General features: G+C 41.6%; 1 protein-coding gene across 2 annotated transcripts in view; it reads right to left on the bottom strand.

Moving 5' to 3' along the window:
- LOC121303640 (adhesion G-protein coupled receptor D2-like) overlaps positions 1 to 14,886 on the bottom strand; it is an 82,362-nt gene extending 67,476 nt beyond the window's left edge. For both annotated transcript variants that reach the window (XM_041234443.1, XM_041234444.1), the window contains exons 1-2: positions 14,720 to 14,886; positions 10,937 to 11,011 (exon numbers count right to left, since the gene is read on the bottom strand). In XM_041234443.1, the coding sequence (XP_041090377.1) occupies positions 10,937 to 10,984 (48 nt within the window). In that variant the 5' untranslated portion in view covers positions 10,985 to 11,011; positions 14,720 to 14,886. The remainder of the gene's footprint in view (positions 1 to 10,936; positions 11,012 to 14,719) is intronic.
- Between the last annotated feature and the right edge of the window lie 4,929 nt (positions 14,887 to 19,815).

The raw sequence follows: 19,815 nt of genomic DNA, 5'->3' as shown, positions 1-19,815 counted from the left end.
GTTCAACGGCACCTCTTACCTGGAAGCCTTCCTCGCCCAGTTCGAGCTGTCCGCTGCCAATATGGCAGGACGGACCGCAGGAAGACTACCTATCTGCCCCATGCCCTGGAGGGGTTAGCCTCTGTTAGTGCTGTTGGACCTGAGCTGGGAGGAGAGGGTTGACTGCCTGGCACTGACAAAAGTTCTAAACCAGCATTTCAGGGATTGCGACTCCTACCTGTGCTTACAAGACCAGCTCCATCACTGGAGGAGAGTACCGGGAGAGAAGCTGGGAGCCCTGGCATGCCTGGCGAGACTGGCGTACAGCGACGAGCCTGACAGCTTTGGTCGACAGATAGCCTTGGACGCCTTTATGCGCAGCCTGCAACCACTGCCTCTGCGACACCAGGTCCACCTCACTGGCTCACAGGCGATGAACCAGGCTGTGGCAATAGAGGCCCTGCTCCAGGATGAGGAGCCCCTTCTACATCAACCGGGACACCAACCCATAGTGCGCCAGGGTCCAGCCCGGTAACGAGGAGACTGAAGCCTGCCGGACCATCTCCACCTGGCTCTCAGAACTCGTAGTCCACACAGGACCCCCGACGGCTGCTCCCCACACACACCTGCAGCGCCAGTGCCCAGCAACCGCCATCCTGCTGCCCACAAGCATGCCACTACCAGCCAGGGGAACATCGCATTGGGCTCCACTCACCCAGAAGTAGCTGACAGCACCACAGTTCAAACATGTCATGTGGAGGACCTCTGTGAGGGCTACTGCCACGTCCTGGTCCAAGAGGAGGGGGTTCCATGCACAGTCTTGGTTGACACGAGATTGAGGGTGATGCTGATACGAACTGATCCAGGAGCAGGTCTGGCTCGAGCCAGTGATGGCGCAGCTCCGCACTTTCACCAGGGAGCTGTCACAGTCCGAGTAACACTACGCTGCACAATATTTTAAACTACATTAAAAAGTGCCCTTCCAGTTCAGTGTTATAACATATTGACCCTTACGGCATCAAAATTAGCACGTACCTCAGACCAGACGGAGAATGAGATGTGTCTTAAAGGTATAATTTCCTAGCATAATTCCTGCGTTTAATAATTATGTAATTTAAGTAATAATAATGATGTAATTTAAAGTATTTTGTTATTTGAAATGCATACATTAAATTACATTGTTAACTCGTCCGAACAGGATCGGCTACTTGCTGGTATTTGTTGCTATAAGAAAATGCTTCGTGATTGTGTGAGCTGCACATCAGGAGAAGGGAGATAACTTGGAACACGATCCAGAAGAGTGAGACGACCCCACACAGTTTTGTTTACAATCTGACGATCATCAGCGCTTGTGGCAGTATATGATCTGATCTCCTCTTTTCAGTACCAACCGCATTAACCCCATCAGCTATCTCCTGACATTTTTTTCAGCCACAGAATCTTGTACTTCCGAATAACTGATCTGTGTTGACAAATACACTTTTCAATACTGCGAGTTACTGGGGAGTGAATGTTGGTTTTCTTAACCTCTCACTCGGTCTAGCACCGTTTAGTACAGGAGTCCCTTGCTATACAGACACTTATGCTGTACATGCTGATATGCTAGGAACTGCATTATCCAAAGAGAACCACTGAAAAAAAAAAAACGACCGTTATTGATCCGTACTCACAGCGATTAATTTCTTTTCTTATGTTGTACCCCCTCTAGGGGTCATTTGAGGGATCAGCATAAAACGTATCTGTTTCTACAGCTTTTGACTAGGAGCTGACAGTCACATGACTGCCCAAAGGGGACAGTTTAATAGTCGATCCTTCATTGCTGTGATAAGAAGGAACTCACAGTTACGTTCTTATATCATTCAGTTTCTATCTTCTCACATAGCCCTGGTATGCAATATCCGAAAGTATGATTAACACTAGAACCGCCACGTGGGTCACTTTGACCTATACATTTTTTAAACTGCTTCATTATGAAAATGAAAGATATACTATCAGATACAACTGAAAAGTTGTATTCATGAACATAATAATCCCCGGCAATACACAACAATGTGTAGTGCATGGAGTAAGCAATAACGGGGGGGGGGTCGCAGTCCCAAACAATAGTCACAAATATCCGTCCCACAAAATACTAACATGGTCACCAGTCCTGGGCGCGTGCAGTAGTGCTTGTGGTGGGTGACACAGATTTGTAAGTGACAGTAGTGCTCTTCCGGGTTTTGTGCTGGACCTTGGTGTCAGCTGTCTAATAATAACAAACAAGAGCAATTATAGACAAAACAAACAAACACTTGCGATACTTTTTAACCACTGGTTCAATTCGTAAACCAAAGCGAAGGAATAGCTTGTGTCTCTCCGTCCCCTTTTATGTCGTCACACATGACCCCTTGGTGAACGAGTGCAGCCGCCCCTCCAATCCGCCCCTGCCACATCATTTCCCTTCCGGGTCGATGAGTTAACACTTTGCGGTCCATTTACTCAGCGCTTGTCAGGCGCGTCAGATCCAAGTTATTTTCACACGCGTTGTTTATTGTAAACACGCTGTTTAATTTTTTTTTCAGTGTAAAACAGGTTTAAAAGGCCCTGCATAGCAAAAGGACATCAGTACTGCATCTCCAGCCAAGCCCCACCCCTTGTTCGCTGTATTTTTCACATACCTCTTTATAGACGTGCATACTGATAAATCCTCTCCTGATCACTCGTTTTATCACCAAACTCCTCAATAACGCAATCCGAGTCATTATTGTATTACTATAACATCTCAAAAAGCTCTGCAAATGTCCGTGATATTCTCTGAACGCTGGATGCGGAAGCAGCTATCTCCTTTGTTTGTGTCTGTGTTATCTCTGTGGTGCGGGGGCTATGTGTATTGTTAAGATATGCTGGGAAAGAACTGTCGGGCCAGCCCAACACAAGGTACTCTGTTTTTGCTGCTTAGCGCCCTCAAGGGAGATTTACTACCAGGAATCATTGTATTTCTGTCACAGGCTGTTATCGAAGAAAACTCTTCTACGAATCGACGATAGTAACTGGCTAGACTGAGGAATGCCCTGACCTGTTTTTTAGATGGGGGAATTGGCCAGGATTTTAAGGCCTCAATTTTACTTAATTGTGGCTTTACTACCCCTCCCCCTACCACATAAGTTAAATATTTAACTTCTGTTAACCCTATGCAACACTTCTCTGGACTGGCCATAAGCCCTGCCTCTCTAAGGGCTTGTAACACGTTGTTAACCCTCGGTAAACGTTCCTCCCAATTATCAGAAAATATCACAATGTCATAAATATAGACGGAAGCATAATCAATATGGGGCCTCAATACTTTGTCCATGATCCTTTGGAATGACGTGGGACCCCCATGAAGACCAAAGGGCATCACTTTGTATTGAAATAACCCTTGAGGGGTCGATAAGGCATTTTTTTCTGGGACACCGGGGGCTAGGGGTATCTGCTAATACCCTTTAGACAGGTCAAGGGTGATCAAGTACTTGGCTTTTCCTAATCTCTCAATCAACTTGTCTACCCAGGGCATTGGGTATGAGTCAAATTTGGATACCAGATTCAACTGGTGGAAGTCATTACAAAATCTCCAGCTCCCATTGGGCTTAGACACCATTACGATGGGGCTGTTCCAGGGGCTAGTCGATTCCTCAATAATATCCAATTGTCTCAATTTCCTTAATTAAGTCTATGTTCTTCGCCTCCGGTATACGATAAGGCCGTATTCTACCATCTGGTTCACTTCCTCTCTCTGTCTGGGCCGATATTCACTGGCTTTGTCCTGTCCCCTTGTAAGTCGTTCACCTGGTTACAGGGAGAAACGATGGTTTGTTGGACTGCTAAAACAGTATCATCTGCCCACAGTTTTAGTAGATTTAAATGATAAATCTGGTGCTGTTTCCGTTTATTATGTTGGTGATCTATATAATTCATGGGTCCTGTAGCTTCTATTACCTTATATTGGAACTGGTACCATCACTCTAGCTCCTGGTTTAAAGGTGCGTGTTTTAGTGGTTTTGTTATACTGGTGTGCTTGGTGTACTTGAGCCTGTTGCAAATGCAAAGTCTTTCATAACCCTATTTACAAAGGGAGTACCCTGGTCTGTGTACTTCCTTTGGAATTCGTACTCGTGAAAAGACTTGCACTAGTTTTTTTTTTTTTTAAATTTAGTCGTTGCCAAATTTTTTATTTAGTCATTGGGTATGTATGCTCAATTATTATCTCAATTTAGTATGCTCAATTATTATCTGCATCCTTGGCTCACCGCTCGTTAAAATTTGGAATTGGCAATTATTTTTTGCATTAAGCGCAGAGCTTCTCTGCTCCCCTCAGGTCTGACTCACCGAATCTGGATGCGATTGAACTCACCTTTTTCTCCCCTGCCCCACCCCCTGTGAGTGTTTACTGATGGGACTGCATAGATTGCTAGAATTACAAATACTGTATCAAGCGAGCTACGATGTCTTTCGATTTTTAAAAATTATTTTCCAAAGATGGCAAGAAGGAAAAATAAAAAAAGGCAATGTTTAGGAAACTTCGGTAACACAACTAACAGAGGTCGCGCAAGCCTTTAAAAATGTGCATCTGTAAAAAGCATACCATCTCACGGCGCTTGGTGCACACTTTACTTGGTGCTCGACGCTCATGGTCTTAGAACCTTGTTGCGTATAGCGCCCTCTGTGCTAGTTACACCCGGAGCACTGTACACTCAGCGCTTGGTGTACGCAGCACTTGGTACACGGTGCTTGTTGCACTAGGTTCTTGACCCTGTGCCAGCTATTACAAGGCCAGCCCTGGGAGATCCCGCTTTGCCTGGATCTCCTCAGTCAGACGAGCGGCACTCTCTGGCATCCGGAACCGGACAGGTTCCAATTATGTGTCTGGCCCCTGAACTGGACCGCTGGTCAGCCCTAAATTGGACATGGTTATGGGCACGTTGCAGAATGCTAGGGCAGACTCCACTAGGTTGTTATACGTCTACAAGTGGAGATATATATATCATGACCCTGTCTCTTGCCCTATGCCAGTTATCTTTCAGTTTCTGCAATAACTGCTCGATGCTGGAAGTCACCTTCTACACTATGTGTCATGCCCCTGTAGACTCTGTATTTCTGGGTGCGTATTTCTTAGCAACCTGGTTTCTTAAAATGTGCTTGGCGGTTACACCCTCCCAGGAATGGAGCCTTGATATTGTACTGCAGGCTGTCACGAAAGCACAACTCCTGCATGCGTATTTGGGACAATGGCAACAGGATGAACATAAACCAGTCTGTGGAACTGGTGTCTTTCCACCCACCTCCGTTTTCTTTGGAGGAGGATAGGAAATTGAACTTCTTCTGCCCGGTTCGGGCATTGAGGTGTTACATGGATAGAACAGCAGCTGTGCGTCATACTAACCAGCTCTTTGTCTTTGATTGTGGACACAGTCTTGACTGCGTATGGCAGTGGCGGCTTGCCCCCACCTGGGAGGGTAGCCACGCATTCTGCCAGAGGGTTGGCTACATCTTGGGCCCTCTTCAGAAGGGCCACACTGTCCATTATCTATTGCGGCTAGCTGGGTTACGCAGCATACTTTCTCCAGGTTCGATCACCTTAATGTGGTAGATCCTTTCCTGCCTTCGATTCGGTTGGGGATTCCACCACAGGAGTGGATACAAAAGGCAGCGTCTACAGTTGTAGGAGGTATTGAAGAACTGGGATCAGCTGCATGGAATGAAGGGGGTATTGCTGCGGAGGGTGCGTGCTGAGGGTGAAGAGATCAATCACTGGCCCAGACAGAACTGGCGTGGCAGAAATACCATACAGCAGCGAGACATTTGAGTGCAGAAAAAATCTTAGCGGCATTAGAAGAGGGTTTTATTGGACCACTATGGTTAACACTAGCACCACCATAGCCACTTTTTGAATGGTTTTTGCAATTCCAACTGGCAACCGCCAGTTCCACAGTTTATGCGGCACATTGAAATCAATACAATAGAGCCGACAATTTAGGTCTGGACTTTGTAATAAAATCAAAGAACGTATTATATACTCCTGTCGAGTGCTGAAACCCTAATGAAAGTTAGTGTTAGAAATTCTACACATTATACATTATTATTATTATTTATTTTATTAGCAGTTGTCACAAAATATACACATTGAATCACAATACAGTGTGATATAGCTGTGCTACTTTTTTCTCATCTGCCTGTCCTCCAAAGAGTTATCACCAGCAGCTCAAGCCGTGCGAGGTGGCCTGTGGCTGTTTTTTATAATGTTTTGGACCTGGCAGCCATCAACACTCTGGTTTTGTACGAGGAGAGCACCAGCAACACAATCTCGTGGAAGGGCTTCATTTTGCAGCTAGCCCTGGAGCTACGGCAGAAACATTTTGATAAAAACCTCAACCTTCAGCCAGCGTTGGCACACGGAATAAAAGACAATGGTTGCTAAATGCAATAAAAACAGAACTTTTGATGTCTGCGCCCGTTGTGAAATGGCAGTCTGTGGCAAATGCACTGGTACAGTTGAAAAGCGTGTTTTCTGCGTAGATTGTACTGAGAAAGCTGGAGTAGAACTCTGAACAGCCTTTGAACTCTGTTTCACTCAAAGCACTTTCACGTTGCATAAGTTGTTATATTTTTGTTTTGTGCTATTTTTATAACTAGTTATTTATGTTTTATAATTTATATGTGCACACAGCTTTCTACACCTCTTTACACAGTTTACTGTGTAAAGTCTATTTTATTCGTTTTTCATGTTTATGAAAATGTGCTGTTTTTGAAAAAGAAAAAATAAATTCAATGTAAATACAGAGTTTCTGCTCTGAAAATGTTATGTATGATGTTCATAAATAAAAATATTAAGTTGTATCCGATTGATTGTTTTTTATTTTCATAACGAAGCCGTTTTAAAATGGGTTATGCGGTTCTGATGCGTCCCTGTCACAAAGACGGCTGCAGTGGGTGATGTCAGACCAGAAACAGGAACCAACAAGGAATAAACAGAGAGGTGGAGTTTGGTGAAGCTGAGCGATTGTTTTTTGCTCAGCATTTATTAATCGAACAGACATAAAATAAAAGGTTGTAAAGACAAACAAAACACAGGAGACGGCACTTTAGCCGAAATAAATATACAAACAAAATGGACTACACAGACAAACACGGCGAGATGGTATTTCTATAACTATTATTATTATTAATTCTCTCCTCTCCACACCCGTTCTCAACTCACCGAACACGAGTGAGTGAAAACAAGCTGCTTGTATGCAGCTGTACCGAGACTCGATTGCTAATCAATCATTCAATTGGAGTCTCGGTACAACTGCACGTGAATTAATAAAGTGCAATTCCCCGTGCTCACATAGTATTACTTTTTACTTGCATGTGAAGTGCTGTGCAATCCTCGTGCCTAAATACAAATATACATTTTAAACCACTTGTGTTACACAGACCCATTTATATCCCATCTACCAATGACTGTACACCAACATTAACACACAACACGCAACATATAACACCGAAATATACACAGGGGTGGGGCAAACTTGCCACAGCCCCTCATATGCTACTGTTCCTTCTCCCTCGCAATGGCTCTTACCGTAACCCTGGTTCCCTGAAAGAGAAGACGACCACCAACCAGCAAGGTCGCATCGGTCGCTCTCACAGGTTCGATGCAAAACGAGAAATGGCTTCTGTGGGATGACATGTATAATCCCTCGGTAGGCGGGACCAAGGACATCACCCTAGGAAGGGGCCTATCGGCAGTGCTCTGTAAATACTTACCAATAGGCAGGCATATCCCATAAGTATGTTTTAGTGGCAGTCTTTCAGGGAACCAGGGTTAAGGCAAGTAACCTAATGCCTTGCTCCTTTCAGGAATCCAGGTAAGTATCTCCTGGTTTTGGATCTATCTCTACAAGAGAAGCTGGAGCCCCTCTGGTCTGAACAGGAACAACAGGCAAGTTTAAGTTGATTTATTGCTACACAGTCCTTTACAGTAATTTACTTTTATTTACCTTGGCAGATGTTTTGTCACAGTAGTTAATTTACATTTATTTAGAAAGTGTTTTTTTATGTACTCTGATTGGACCAAATCAATATGTGTGAGAAATATTTGAAACGCTTAGTAAATCATTAATTTTTAACCCAGGCGGCCTTCCATAGTCATCCGGGTCAAAATCGTGTTATTTAGTACAAGTTTCAAATATTTAGTACCAATCAGTATTGTCAGATGACAATAAAAAGAAACCAATGAGTTGTTACGATCTGCAAGAATGACACCAGATGTTTAACTTTTTAAACTACGATTAGGTTCTATACAGTTATTAGACCTGCTTTGCAGAGAGTCATTGAATTCAGATTTGAGACAGTGTTGACTGTGGCACCATTCAGTTTATATTACCCAGACTTTTTGTTTGTTTGTTTTTATTTTCAATTTCAAATGTAAGGCGACTTTTACGTTGATCATTTATTACACATAGTATTCAGTTTTTTTGTGATCTGATTTGCCAAATTAGTAAGTGTAATAATTAGAATTACAACATGTACTAAATTCAAATTAGTATGTGTACTAAATATTTGAACCTTCTACTAAATAACGCGTTTTTGACCCGAATGGCCTCCCACATTGACGTCTTGGTAGGACACACAATCTACTTGCATACCTTGACAATTGATTAGACACAATCTCTCGGTAACAACCCATGATGGCAAATCACATCTAAAATCATTACTGGATCATTAAATAACCAGGCAGTAGTTAAATCTCAAGTTAAATACTGCCCAGTCTTTTTTTTTTTTTTTTTTTTTTTAATGGATGGAAATTACCGCCATCTTTTATGCATATGGATCATCATCTCAATACCTTTCCCAGGGATTACCGAAGCAAATAAGAACCACGTGCTAGTTTAGAATGTGCTGTACACTGTGATTCAACTGATTCCATGGCTGAGGTGTCAGAAAATCAGAAGTAACTCTAGACTTTGCAAAAAGAAAGAAACAAAGCCATGCTCTGAAGGAACTGTGTCCTTGGGGATACAAACACACATATCCTCCGTCGCCCTACGATACCATTTAAATACACAGATTTACAGTGGTTTTCAAAAGCTAACATTAAAGCAGTCAGTGTGTAAAAGTTTAAGACAGCCGGGTTGGTGTAATTCTGTCTGGTAGGAAGCAGGTTGATCTGATGCAATAAGAGAATATAAACTGGAAGGACATTTGCTTAACACAGAAAATCATGCGAATGTGTTTCACAATGATGCTGCTCACAGATCTCTTATTAGCCAGTGGGGAGAGAACGTGTGTTCCTGTCTTATAACAGTCTGCTTTGTTTGATTCCCCCACCATTACGAGGGCACACATTTTTAAATCTTTCTTTGAAAGAAGCCATATCAAAAAGCAATGCGGAGAAGAGCATGGAATTTTCAAGTTCAAGTATTCGAATAATCCATCATTTGCAAAACGTAATCTATGCAATTACAGATTGTAACACTGCATTAATCAGGGACAGTACCCACAAAAGTAAGGTGTGGAGGTTTTGCTTTACCCCAGTCAATTAACTACAAAACAACAGTATAGCAATTGAAAAATAATCTTGTATTTCAGGTAATTAGTACATCAAGTATCCCTGCTGTGTATCTCTACAGTAAACACAGTGTCCAGAGACACATTGTAATGTATAGCTGTTGAATCCCTGCTGTGTATCTCTACAGTAAACACAGTGTCCAGAGACACATTGTAATGTATAGCTGTTGAATCCCTGCTGTGTATCTCTACAGTAAACACAGTGTCCAGAGACACATTGTAATGTATAGCTGTTGAATCCCTGCTGTGTATCTCTACAGTAAACACAGTGTCCAGAGACACATTGTAATGTATAGCTGTTGAATCCCTGCTGTGTATCTCTGCAGTATCGTACAATATTCTTCTTGGCAAAATTGTTCAAGCTCTGTCAAGCTGGATGGGGATCGTTGGTGGATAGCCATCTTCACGTCTTGCCACAGATTCTCAATCGGATTCCAGATTCTGGGTGGTGCCGTATACCTTCCACTTCTTAATGATGGACTTGACTGTGCTCCAAGGGATATTCAGTGCCTTTGCAATCTTTTCATACCCCTCCCCTGATCTGTGTCTTTCCACAACTTTATCCCAGAGATGTTTTGAAAGCTCCTTGGTCTTCATGGTAGTATCTTTGCTTTGAATGCACTACCCAACTTTGGGACCTTACAGAGACAGGTGTATTTAACATGAAATCATGTGAACCACTTTTATTGCACACAGATGGACTCCACTGAACTTATTGTGTGGATTCTGAAGGCAATTGGTTGCACCTGAGCTTATTTAGAAGAGTCATAGCAAAGGGGGTGAATACTTATCTAATGAAGACTTTTCAGGTTTTTATTTTTAATTGATTTGTTTTTTCACCCCCCCATTTTCTCACACATTGAAAGTGTTGAGTAGGTTGTGTAAATGAAAGGAAAACAATTCATATTTAAATGTATCAAGATTTCATGTTGTAACACAACAAACTGAAAACATCGAAGGGGGGGTGAATATTTACTATGGGCACTGTATATATTACAGAACTAGCATGTGCTTGTATTCACTTATATTTGATTGCTTTCCCAAATATTTGTAGTTTTTTTTTGCTTCTCACTAATCGTTTCCTCAAAGCATATACTGTATTATATTACTAAGTATACTGATATGCTTATTTTTTCCTACATTTGAGTATTGGCCATGATTAGATTATATTCTTATTTGAATCAATTTGAGCAAGGTGCTGATTCACTTGTTTCAAATGGAAAGTGAAACAAGTCTGTTGCTTTCAATATTCAGTCAACATTGACAACACGCATCATAAACTCAGCAGTTTGTCCAATTGTCTGTACCAGGTAAAGGGGAGGCCGTGTCATTATTTCTCATTTCTAATAACACAAACATTGAAAATATTAAAAAAAAAAAAAACATTTACCAGAAAGCAGCAAAGCCAGAACTTTATTTTCTCAAGTTGTCCAATCATGTTTATGTCTGGATTCCTTTTTTCTGGCTGAAATAAAAGAGAGATGTCTTTGTAATTTATTTTTTTCAGGAGAAAGGTGAAGCTGAAAAGAATACAATAATTGAACGGTAACATTCACTGGCAAAAACACAAATATCTCTAGAAACTTTTCATTTTTGCGAAGCGTTCCTGTTCTGATTCAGTTTTAAATACAGCTCAGGCCAAAAGTTTTGCAACACCTAGAATCGTAGGATTGAAACATAATTAGATTTAAAACAACAATCTTAAAAATCGTAGATCGGATAAAAAGTTACTTGAGAAATTAAACTACACATTGAATAAGGAAAATTTCTACTGGCAAGCCTGTAATAGTAGCACACTATTTATGGTTAGATTTTCAAAATGTCCATATTTTACATTTGTGTCTGTATATTGAACGTATCAAAAACTACATAATTGGAATAAACCTAATTTATATGTAATTTTTATCATGTAATCAAAGAAACTACACAATGATATCGCAAAATTCTACTGGAAGCCATAATAGTAGCACAATATTTCATGTTAGATTTCAAAATGTCATATTTTAAAATTTGTGTCTGTATATGGAAAACTACAAAGTGGAATGTAATTCAATATGTTAACGTAACATTATTCAGCAGGTTTCATTTGACTTTATCAAACAAAATGTGTGTTAATTCTATAAGGGGATGCAAAAATAGTGGCTATAGCTGTATGGGAATGGTTTAACTTTCCTAAAGCATAACGACAATGCACATCCCCATATTAGCTTATAAAACAGCCAATAGTAAAATAGGTTTTCATATCTTACATGTGTAGATTCATATTCACTAACCAAAGTGTATTTTTTCTGAAAACATCCACATTGAAAACTATCATCATTAATTTAAATAAAGCTTAACAGTTTTATTTATACAGCTGGCAATGTCGAATTATGCTGAGAATAGAAAACACTATTTGCCAACTATTATTACCTTACAAGTTACAAAGTTACTTGTTGGATGGGACAAAACGCCCATGTTAATAATACATACAATTCCCAAAGGAATTTAATACTGGTATATTTTTTAACTACTGCCACCTGTGCGTATACAAGGCAGTAGTGATTGAAAAAAACCTCATCTTGCCGCATCCTACCCTGTTATTTCCATCATGTACCTTTGTCACAAAGACAGCTGCAGTGGGTGACGTCAGACCAGAACCAGGACAGAACAAATAGAGAGACGTGGAGTTTTGGTGAAGCTGAGCGTTTGCTTGCGCTCAGCATTTAATGACTGAACAAACAGAAAATAAAAGGTTGCAAGACAAACAAAACACAGGACACGGCACTTTAGCCAAAATAAATATACAAACAATACGGACTATACAGACAAACACGGTGAGCTGATATTATGATTTACTTTACGTTTTACTTTCTCCTCTCCACACCCGTTCTCCACTCACTGAACACACAACCCCGAGTGAGCGAAAACAAGCTGCTTTTATGCAGCTGTACCGAGACTCGATTGCTAATCAATCATTCAATTGGAGTCTCGCTACAACTGCACGTGAATTAATAAAAGTGCAATTCCCCGTGCTCACATATTATTACATTTTACCTGCACGTGAAGTGCTGTGCAATCCTCATGCCTAAATACAAATATACATTTTAAACACTTGTGTGCATAACCCATATTATATCCCATGTACCAATGACTATACACCAACATTAACACAACACTCAACATACAACACTGAAATACACACAGGGAGGGGCAACATTGCCACAACCATTTTTTTAACTACTTACTATTTTGAAATCACATAATAAACAATACATTCAGTGGTATTACAGTTGCAGCCAAACTGGGTGAAAGCTGGCATGGAATTTAGTCTTTAAATTACAAATATTTGTTTTTGTCAATAACGATCTGAAAATATGTAACCCTAAAGACAAGACGTGACAAAGAAGAGCACAGTGTCAAGCATCCAGTAAACGCCACTGCTGGCAAAGCAACACTGATAAGGGGACCAGTGTGTCTTTCCTTGCAATGCACAGCAATTCTGGGTTATCTTAAAATAAGTTATAAGAACTCTGGAAGCCACGCTCACTAGTATTGCTTTTCTGGCCAACTGTCGGAATGGGTCCATGTTTATAATGCTCTCGAATGAGGCGATCTTTTGACACTGGATCACATTTAAAAAAAATTGTAAACATACGCATTTAACCTCATCCATGCTGTACTTTTTGTAAAGATTTTTTTAAACTGTGTGGAGTCTGCGGTGAACGTATATTCCATGTATATCCAGCCAATCAGATTAGCAGTTACGTAATAAGCAAGCGGGTGGAACTATTTTTAAGGAACTGTATTTTACAGGGTACGGTTTCCCTGGCTGAGACAGGGATATCCAGCCAATAGGATCACTGCTATCCCAACCCCCTTACCCCAGAAAATCTCACTGGCCCCTGGCAAAAGTAAAAAAATACATAAGTAATAAAAAAAAAAAAATTAAATTGCATGACTCATCCTGATGTGGCGACTGGGGCAATATAAAAAGCACACATTCGACTGCACGGTGAACTGCTTCTCCCCTTTATAAATAGCACACATTCGACTGCACGGTGAACTGCTTCTCCCCTTTATAAATAGCACACATTCGACTGCACGGTGAACTGCTTCTCCCCTTTATAAATAGCACACATTCGACTGCACGGTGAACTGCTTCTCCCCTTTATAAATAGCACACATTCGACTGCACGGTGAACTGCTTCTCCCCTTTATAAATAGCACACATTCGACTGCACGGTGAACTGCTTCTCCCCTTTATAAATAGCACACATTCGACTGCACGGTGAACTGCTTCTCTCTGTTACAAATAGCACACAGACTGTGCTGTGAACTGCTTCTCTCCTTTGTAAATAGCACATAGACTGTACTGTGAACTGCTTCTCTCCTTTCTTTATAAATAGCACACAGACTACATTATATATTAACAGTAGAAGAATATTCAAAGAAGTTAAATGTGTAAGAGATACAAATGGCAGAATCATAGACGAAAAGAAAAAATAGCAAATATATTAAATGATTACTTTTCACAAGTTTTTGCCTCACATGTCGACCCGTTCCTATCCAGTTTTAAATAACTTTAGCATAACAGAGAGTGTTAAAGGAACTAGGAGCTCTTAAAATTAACAAACCCCCTGGGCTGGATGAGATCCTCCCAGTAGTACTCAAAGAAATGAAAGATGTTATTTACAAACCTGCTTGTTCCAATGCCAATTGAGGACGCATAAACATTTCTAAATGTCATCTTCGAGCTCAAGGAGCAGAGAAGCAATGAGGAGGGGCTCATGTTATTTTTATACGAAGGGCTGATGGTGAAGCGAAGTCTCCTGTGATGACATTATATAAACCCTGATGTGTTGGTTGTTCCAACACGCTAATGAAACTACTATTCTGAAACACATCACCCCCTTTTCGGAAAATATATGTGTTAGCATGATTCCACAGTGTAATTATCCAAAGCTATTTTAAAAACTGTTTAAAAAATAACAACTTGTTAAAACAGTTTCATATACTGAAATAGTTCAGTTAACCAAGTACAGCATAATAGCACAATGTAAGCACACACAATTTACAATATAAACTACTTAAACAGTTTCCACACAAAGTATGTGGGGAAAAGCACACAAATGAGATAAAAATGCTTCTGGGCAGTTATCATGCCATTGTGTTGAGGGAATGCCAGTCTTACCTTATAAAGGGTATTTCTGCTGGTGTTTTCTGGTGCATTTCAGGCTCAAAGGCACAATCCAATTGCTATCCCACTAGTCATGTTACAAGAAGTGGGGCTCCACTGTGACATTTCCCAACACTGGAGGAAAAAAAAAACCAAAGTGCCTGTGAAAGATCCTCTCAGTAAAAGAGGAGGTGAAATCTGACTTGGGTCCAATCTGTTCCGGTCATTGTCATGCAAATTGGGCCATTTTTCAAACTAGCCTCCAGCACAAATGCTTTTCAACACAAAGGTCATCAGGGGCTGGACTCGCACAGCCAGGCAGGAGCTGGGATCTTTCAAACCTCTCGGCTACAAAGTGCTCTGTTTTTCATGACACTTTCAGTATAGTGTAGAGGAAGGCATATTAGTTATAGTTAGACACAGTTACATATTACTTCAGACTTATTATCCAGGGCAAAATCTGTGAAATATTACCTTGCTATAATGAGGGATGAATAAAACACATTTTTAGCAAGGTGAAATCTGGCATGTTGAGCCCTTTCATTATTAGGATGTTAAAATGGGACATTGTAAAGAGACACTGACGGTGTTACATGTACAAGCCACAACCGTGTTCCTCACTATGTTTTTGCCGTACTTTTCAGGAAATGCGTTGCTATGCTGTTCTGATTTAGGAAAAATTAAAAGCAGATTACTCAATTCATAGTCATTTAGGGGAGGGGGTATTTAAATATCTGTGTCTGCCTACTAATTAGGAAAAGAGCACCTCTGAATATCCTGAGGAGAGCTTCATGCGTTGCCATGAGGATTTAAAAACATTAACAAGAGAGAAGAATTAACTTCTAGTCGCGCACATTCCGAATTACACATTACTTGTTTGTGTCTCGTTACCTTGTGCACCCACTCACACACATAATGAAATGTGGATGTCTTGTAATATTACAAACATTCAAACAAATGTTTTTATCTAAAGCGATACGGTACATTTATGTTGTTTGTTAACTATATTCATTACTTATTGCACAATATGTCAACTGATGCCGACAATTCATTGCAGTTCTGTGGGGTGGAAGAAGAGGTGGCGTTCTATTGTTCCTGGGTCTTAAAAGAATTATAGAAAGAAAATGCGACTACTACTACGACGAATAATAATATTCAGAAGTGCTCTTTTTCCTAATTAGTAGGCAGACGCAAATATTTAAATATCCCTTCCCCTAAATTACTATGAATTGAGTAATCTGCTTTTTTTTTTTTTTTTTTTTTTTCCTAAATCAGAACAGCATGTGCTTAACACCATGCATTTATACAAACATTAATAATCGGTTATACGAGAGGGTTACATTTGCAATGTCTTTTGCCTTTTTCCTTGTCCAATTGTGTGTGCGTGGTTTGGCTTTGCTGAGGAATAATGTGAGATTGCGTCAGTTGCATGGGATCTTGACTGCTGAAATCTCGTGAGCCACAGGCACGATTCCTGCTCCGGTTTACATGGGTTTTTACAGCTAATTTTTATCGTGATAAATTGACTGACCCTGCCCTTAAAGTCGCGCTGCCAAAAGGACGTTCTTTTGCTGTTTCATAATGTATTCGCGTGACAACGTCACACAGTCATGAGTGTAGAGTCGATTTTCACGTGCAGGTAAACCCAGCCACTGTTCATGTATTGTGAGGATGAGACTAGGTTCTGGTGTTACACTTAATCTTTTCTTGGTTCTGGTGTAACATAGCAATTCAAGCACAGCAGTGTCTGCAGCAGTCTGTTACAGACCCTGTACACCGAACAATGGTATGAAATGTCAGCTAAAATGACTATGTAAATACCCGTAGCTAGAAGGTGCATGTTCACAATTATATGACAATGTACACACAACACAATAGGTATGAAGTCTGATAAATGGTTAGTTTATGGGTTAAAAACAAGTGGAATGGACTCAATTAATTTTGGATACACTATTTTGCATGCTCATTATATTTGTGATAACGTGATATTTGAAATGGTTTGTTTTAAAATGCACACTGCTGAAGTGGCCTTGCAGAAGGAAAGCACTGTAGAGCTTTCAGTATTGCCCCAGTCAAACACAATATGCATGCTAGTACGACCAGCACATTCAATTAATTAAAAATACCCACAGACCTTTCACCTAGCAAAACTCACTCTTTCATAGGGATTACAAAGCAAAACCATTGTTTCGGTGAAGGCTGTAAATGAAGAAGTACTTTTTCATTCAGACTATTTTTTTAAGATCTTTCTTTGGCATGCAACATTCAACCCTTTATAGAAATCACAAGGGATAAATAAAGACTTAATGTGAAACTGAGAACTAGCCATTAGCATTCCCCAGTGATAATCTTACCACTTCAAACAAGGGTTACTTTAAATAGTATTTCCACAGTGTCAGTCCCACCGGTTATGATGTTAAAACCATTCTTATTGCAATTACTCAATACAGTGTTTTTTTTTTTTTTTTTAATTAATATTATTTTTGTATTAATCTGTGTTAAAGTGCTTTCACCTGAGTTCTGGAGCTGCTCTTCAACTCTAGTTGCCTTCCATAGATATATGTAATCTAGAAAACATAACCCTGCAGTAAGTGGCAGAAAGCGAGTGTCGTTGGATCAAACAGTACTTGTATGAAGCCACTTTGACTGAACTAATAGAAGCTACATTAGTAGCTGTGGCAAGCAACTCAAACTCAAGAGCAGCCACTGAACTCGGGTGCAAGAACCTTAACACAGACTAACACTATCACAACATGATCAGCTGTAACACACACTGTATCAAACCTTAACACAGACTATCACAACATGATCAGCTGTAACACACACTGTATCAAACCTTAACACAGACTAACACTATCACAACATGATCAGCTGTAACACACACTGTATCAAACCTTAACACAGACTAACACTATCACAACATGATCAGCTGTAACACACACTGTATCAAACCTTAACACAGACTAACACTATCACAACATGATCAGCTGTAACACACACTGTATCAAACCTTAACACAGACTAACACTATCACAACATGATCAGCTGTAACACACACTGTATCAAACCTTAACACAGACTAACACTATCACAACATGATCAGCTGTAACACACACTGTATCAAACCTTAACACAGACTAACACTATCACAACATGATCAGCTGTAACACACACTGTATCTAAGATTAACACAGACTAACACTATCACAACATGAGACATGAGCAGATTTGAATAGTCACAATATCATATGATGTTCAGAAAGAAAAAGAAAACATGACAAAAACACACAGTCCTGCAAGCAAGCAGGCAATCGGTTAGATTGAGCAATGGAGTCTAAGGGAAGAGACAGCGTATTCAGAGTGATTGCAATTCAGCACCATTGGCTTTGCTTCCATGTAGTGTGGAAACTCCAGATGCTCTGTCCATTGTCGTGAGCATGTGACGTAGCAGCACATGACACACATTCCCCACGCTATCGCAATGCACCGCCAAAACATGCCACTAGCAGTACAGCTGAAATGAGTGGGGAAATCGCCTTCTCACGCTACAAAGCCGTGCAAAGTGACTAAAAACTGTTTGCGTTTGTGTGACAAGTTCAAAAGCTGTAAGAATTCAGCAGTGAAAATCCTGTTTGTGATTGTAACAAAGTGCCCGCCCCTGTGTATATTATCTGTTATGTGTTGCGTGTGGTGTGTTTAAATGTTGGTGTATAGACATTGGTACACAGGATATAAACAGGTCTGTGTAACACGAGTGTTTAAAAATGTATATGTGTATTTAGGCACGAGGATTGCACAGCACTTCACGTGCAAGTAAAATGTAGTAATATGTGAGCACGGGGAATTGCACTTTATTAATTCACGTGCTGGGATTCAAGTGAATAATTAATTGGTAATTGAATCCCAGCACAATAGTATATATAGATGCACGTTGGCACATACTGGGGGTTGGGTGTTCGGTGAGCGGAGAACGGGATTGGAGACGGAGGAAATTAGTAGTAGTAGTCTGTTTTTGTTTGTCTATTTATTTTGGCGTAGAGTGCCGTGTCCTGTGTTTTTCGTGTTTGTTAAACCTTTTATTTTGTAATAAACCGGCGCCAACAGGCGTCTTCATCATTTCATTTCATCCGTCCTGTGTTTTGTATATTTCATTACCTTTCCTGGTTCTGACGCCGCCCACTTCGGCCGTCTCTGTGACACGTGGTGTCCTGCGTGGGATAACAGCGCCTCCAAGCGTCAGACCAGGAGAGGTGTTTTTCAAAAAAAAAAAAAAAAAAAAAACCACAGCAACAACAAAAAAAAAAATAAAACATGGAAGGCTGGGACTGGAGAGATGGCTGCCAGGACCTGGAGGAGTTCCTCGGTGGTCTGGAGGACCAGGGCTGGTGCCTTGCCTGTGGGGAGTTTGGGCACCCGGTGGTGCGCTGCCCCTACCAGGAAGGAGAGGAGGAACTGCCGCAGGAGAGGAAGGTGAGGAGGTGGCAGAGAAGGGGAAAGGGGAAGAGGAAGGCAGAGGTCCCACCGCTGTCTCCACAGCCGCACCAGTCTCCTGCAAGGGAGGAAGAGCCGCACCAGTCCCCTGCAAGTGAGGGAGAGCCGCACCAGTCCCCTGTATCAAGGGGAGACTACACACCGCTCCCACCTCCACCACCAGGAGACTACACGCCGCTCCTACCTCCACCGGCAGGCGCAGAGCAGCAGGAGCTGCCTCTGCCTCCGCCACCTCCACCGGCAGGCGCAGAGCAGCAGGAGCTGCCTCTGCCTCCGCCACCTCCACCGGCAGGGGGAGAGCAGCAGGAGCTGCCTCTGCCTCCGCCACCTCCACCGGCAGGGGGAGAGCAGCAGGAGCTGCCTCTGCCTCCGCCACCTCCACCGGCAGGGGGAGAGCAGCAGGAGCTGCCTCTGCCTCCGCCACCTCCACCGGCAGGGGGAGAGCAGCAGGAGCTGCCTCTGCCTCCGCCACCTCCACCGGCCAGCAGCCTCCGCCACCTCCAGCAGAGGGTGAATGCCTGCTGGGTCCCTGTCCACCAGCAGAGGGTGAATGCCTGCTGGGTCCCTGTCCACCAGCAGAGGGTGAATGCCTGCTGGTATCACTTCCCCCACCAGCAGAG

The sequence above is a fragment of the Polyodon spathula genome, chromosome 34 (genome assembly GCF_017654505.1).
Source record: "Polyodon spathula isolate WHYD16114869_AA chromosome 34, ASM1765450v1, whole genome shotgun sequence".
In the NCBI taxonomy this organism is placed as follows: Eukaryota; Metazoa; Chordata; class Actinopteri; order Acipenseriformes; family Polyodontidae; genus Polyodon; species Polyodon spathula.
This window is presented reverse-complemented; position numbering and strand designations above follow the sequence as displayed.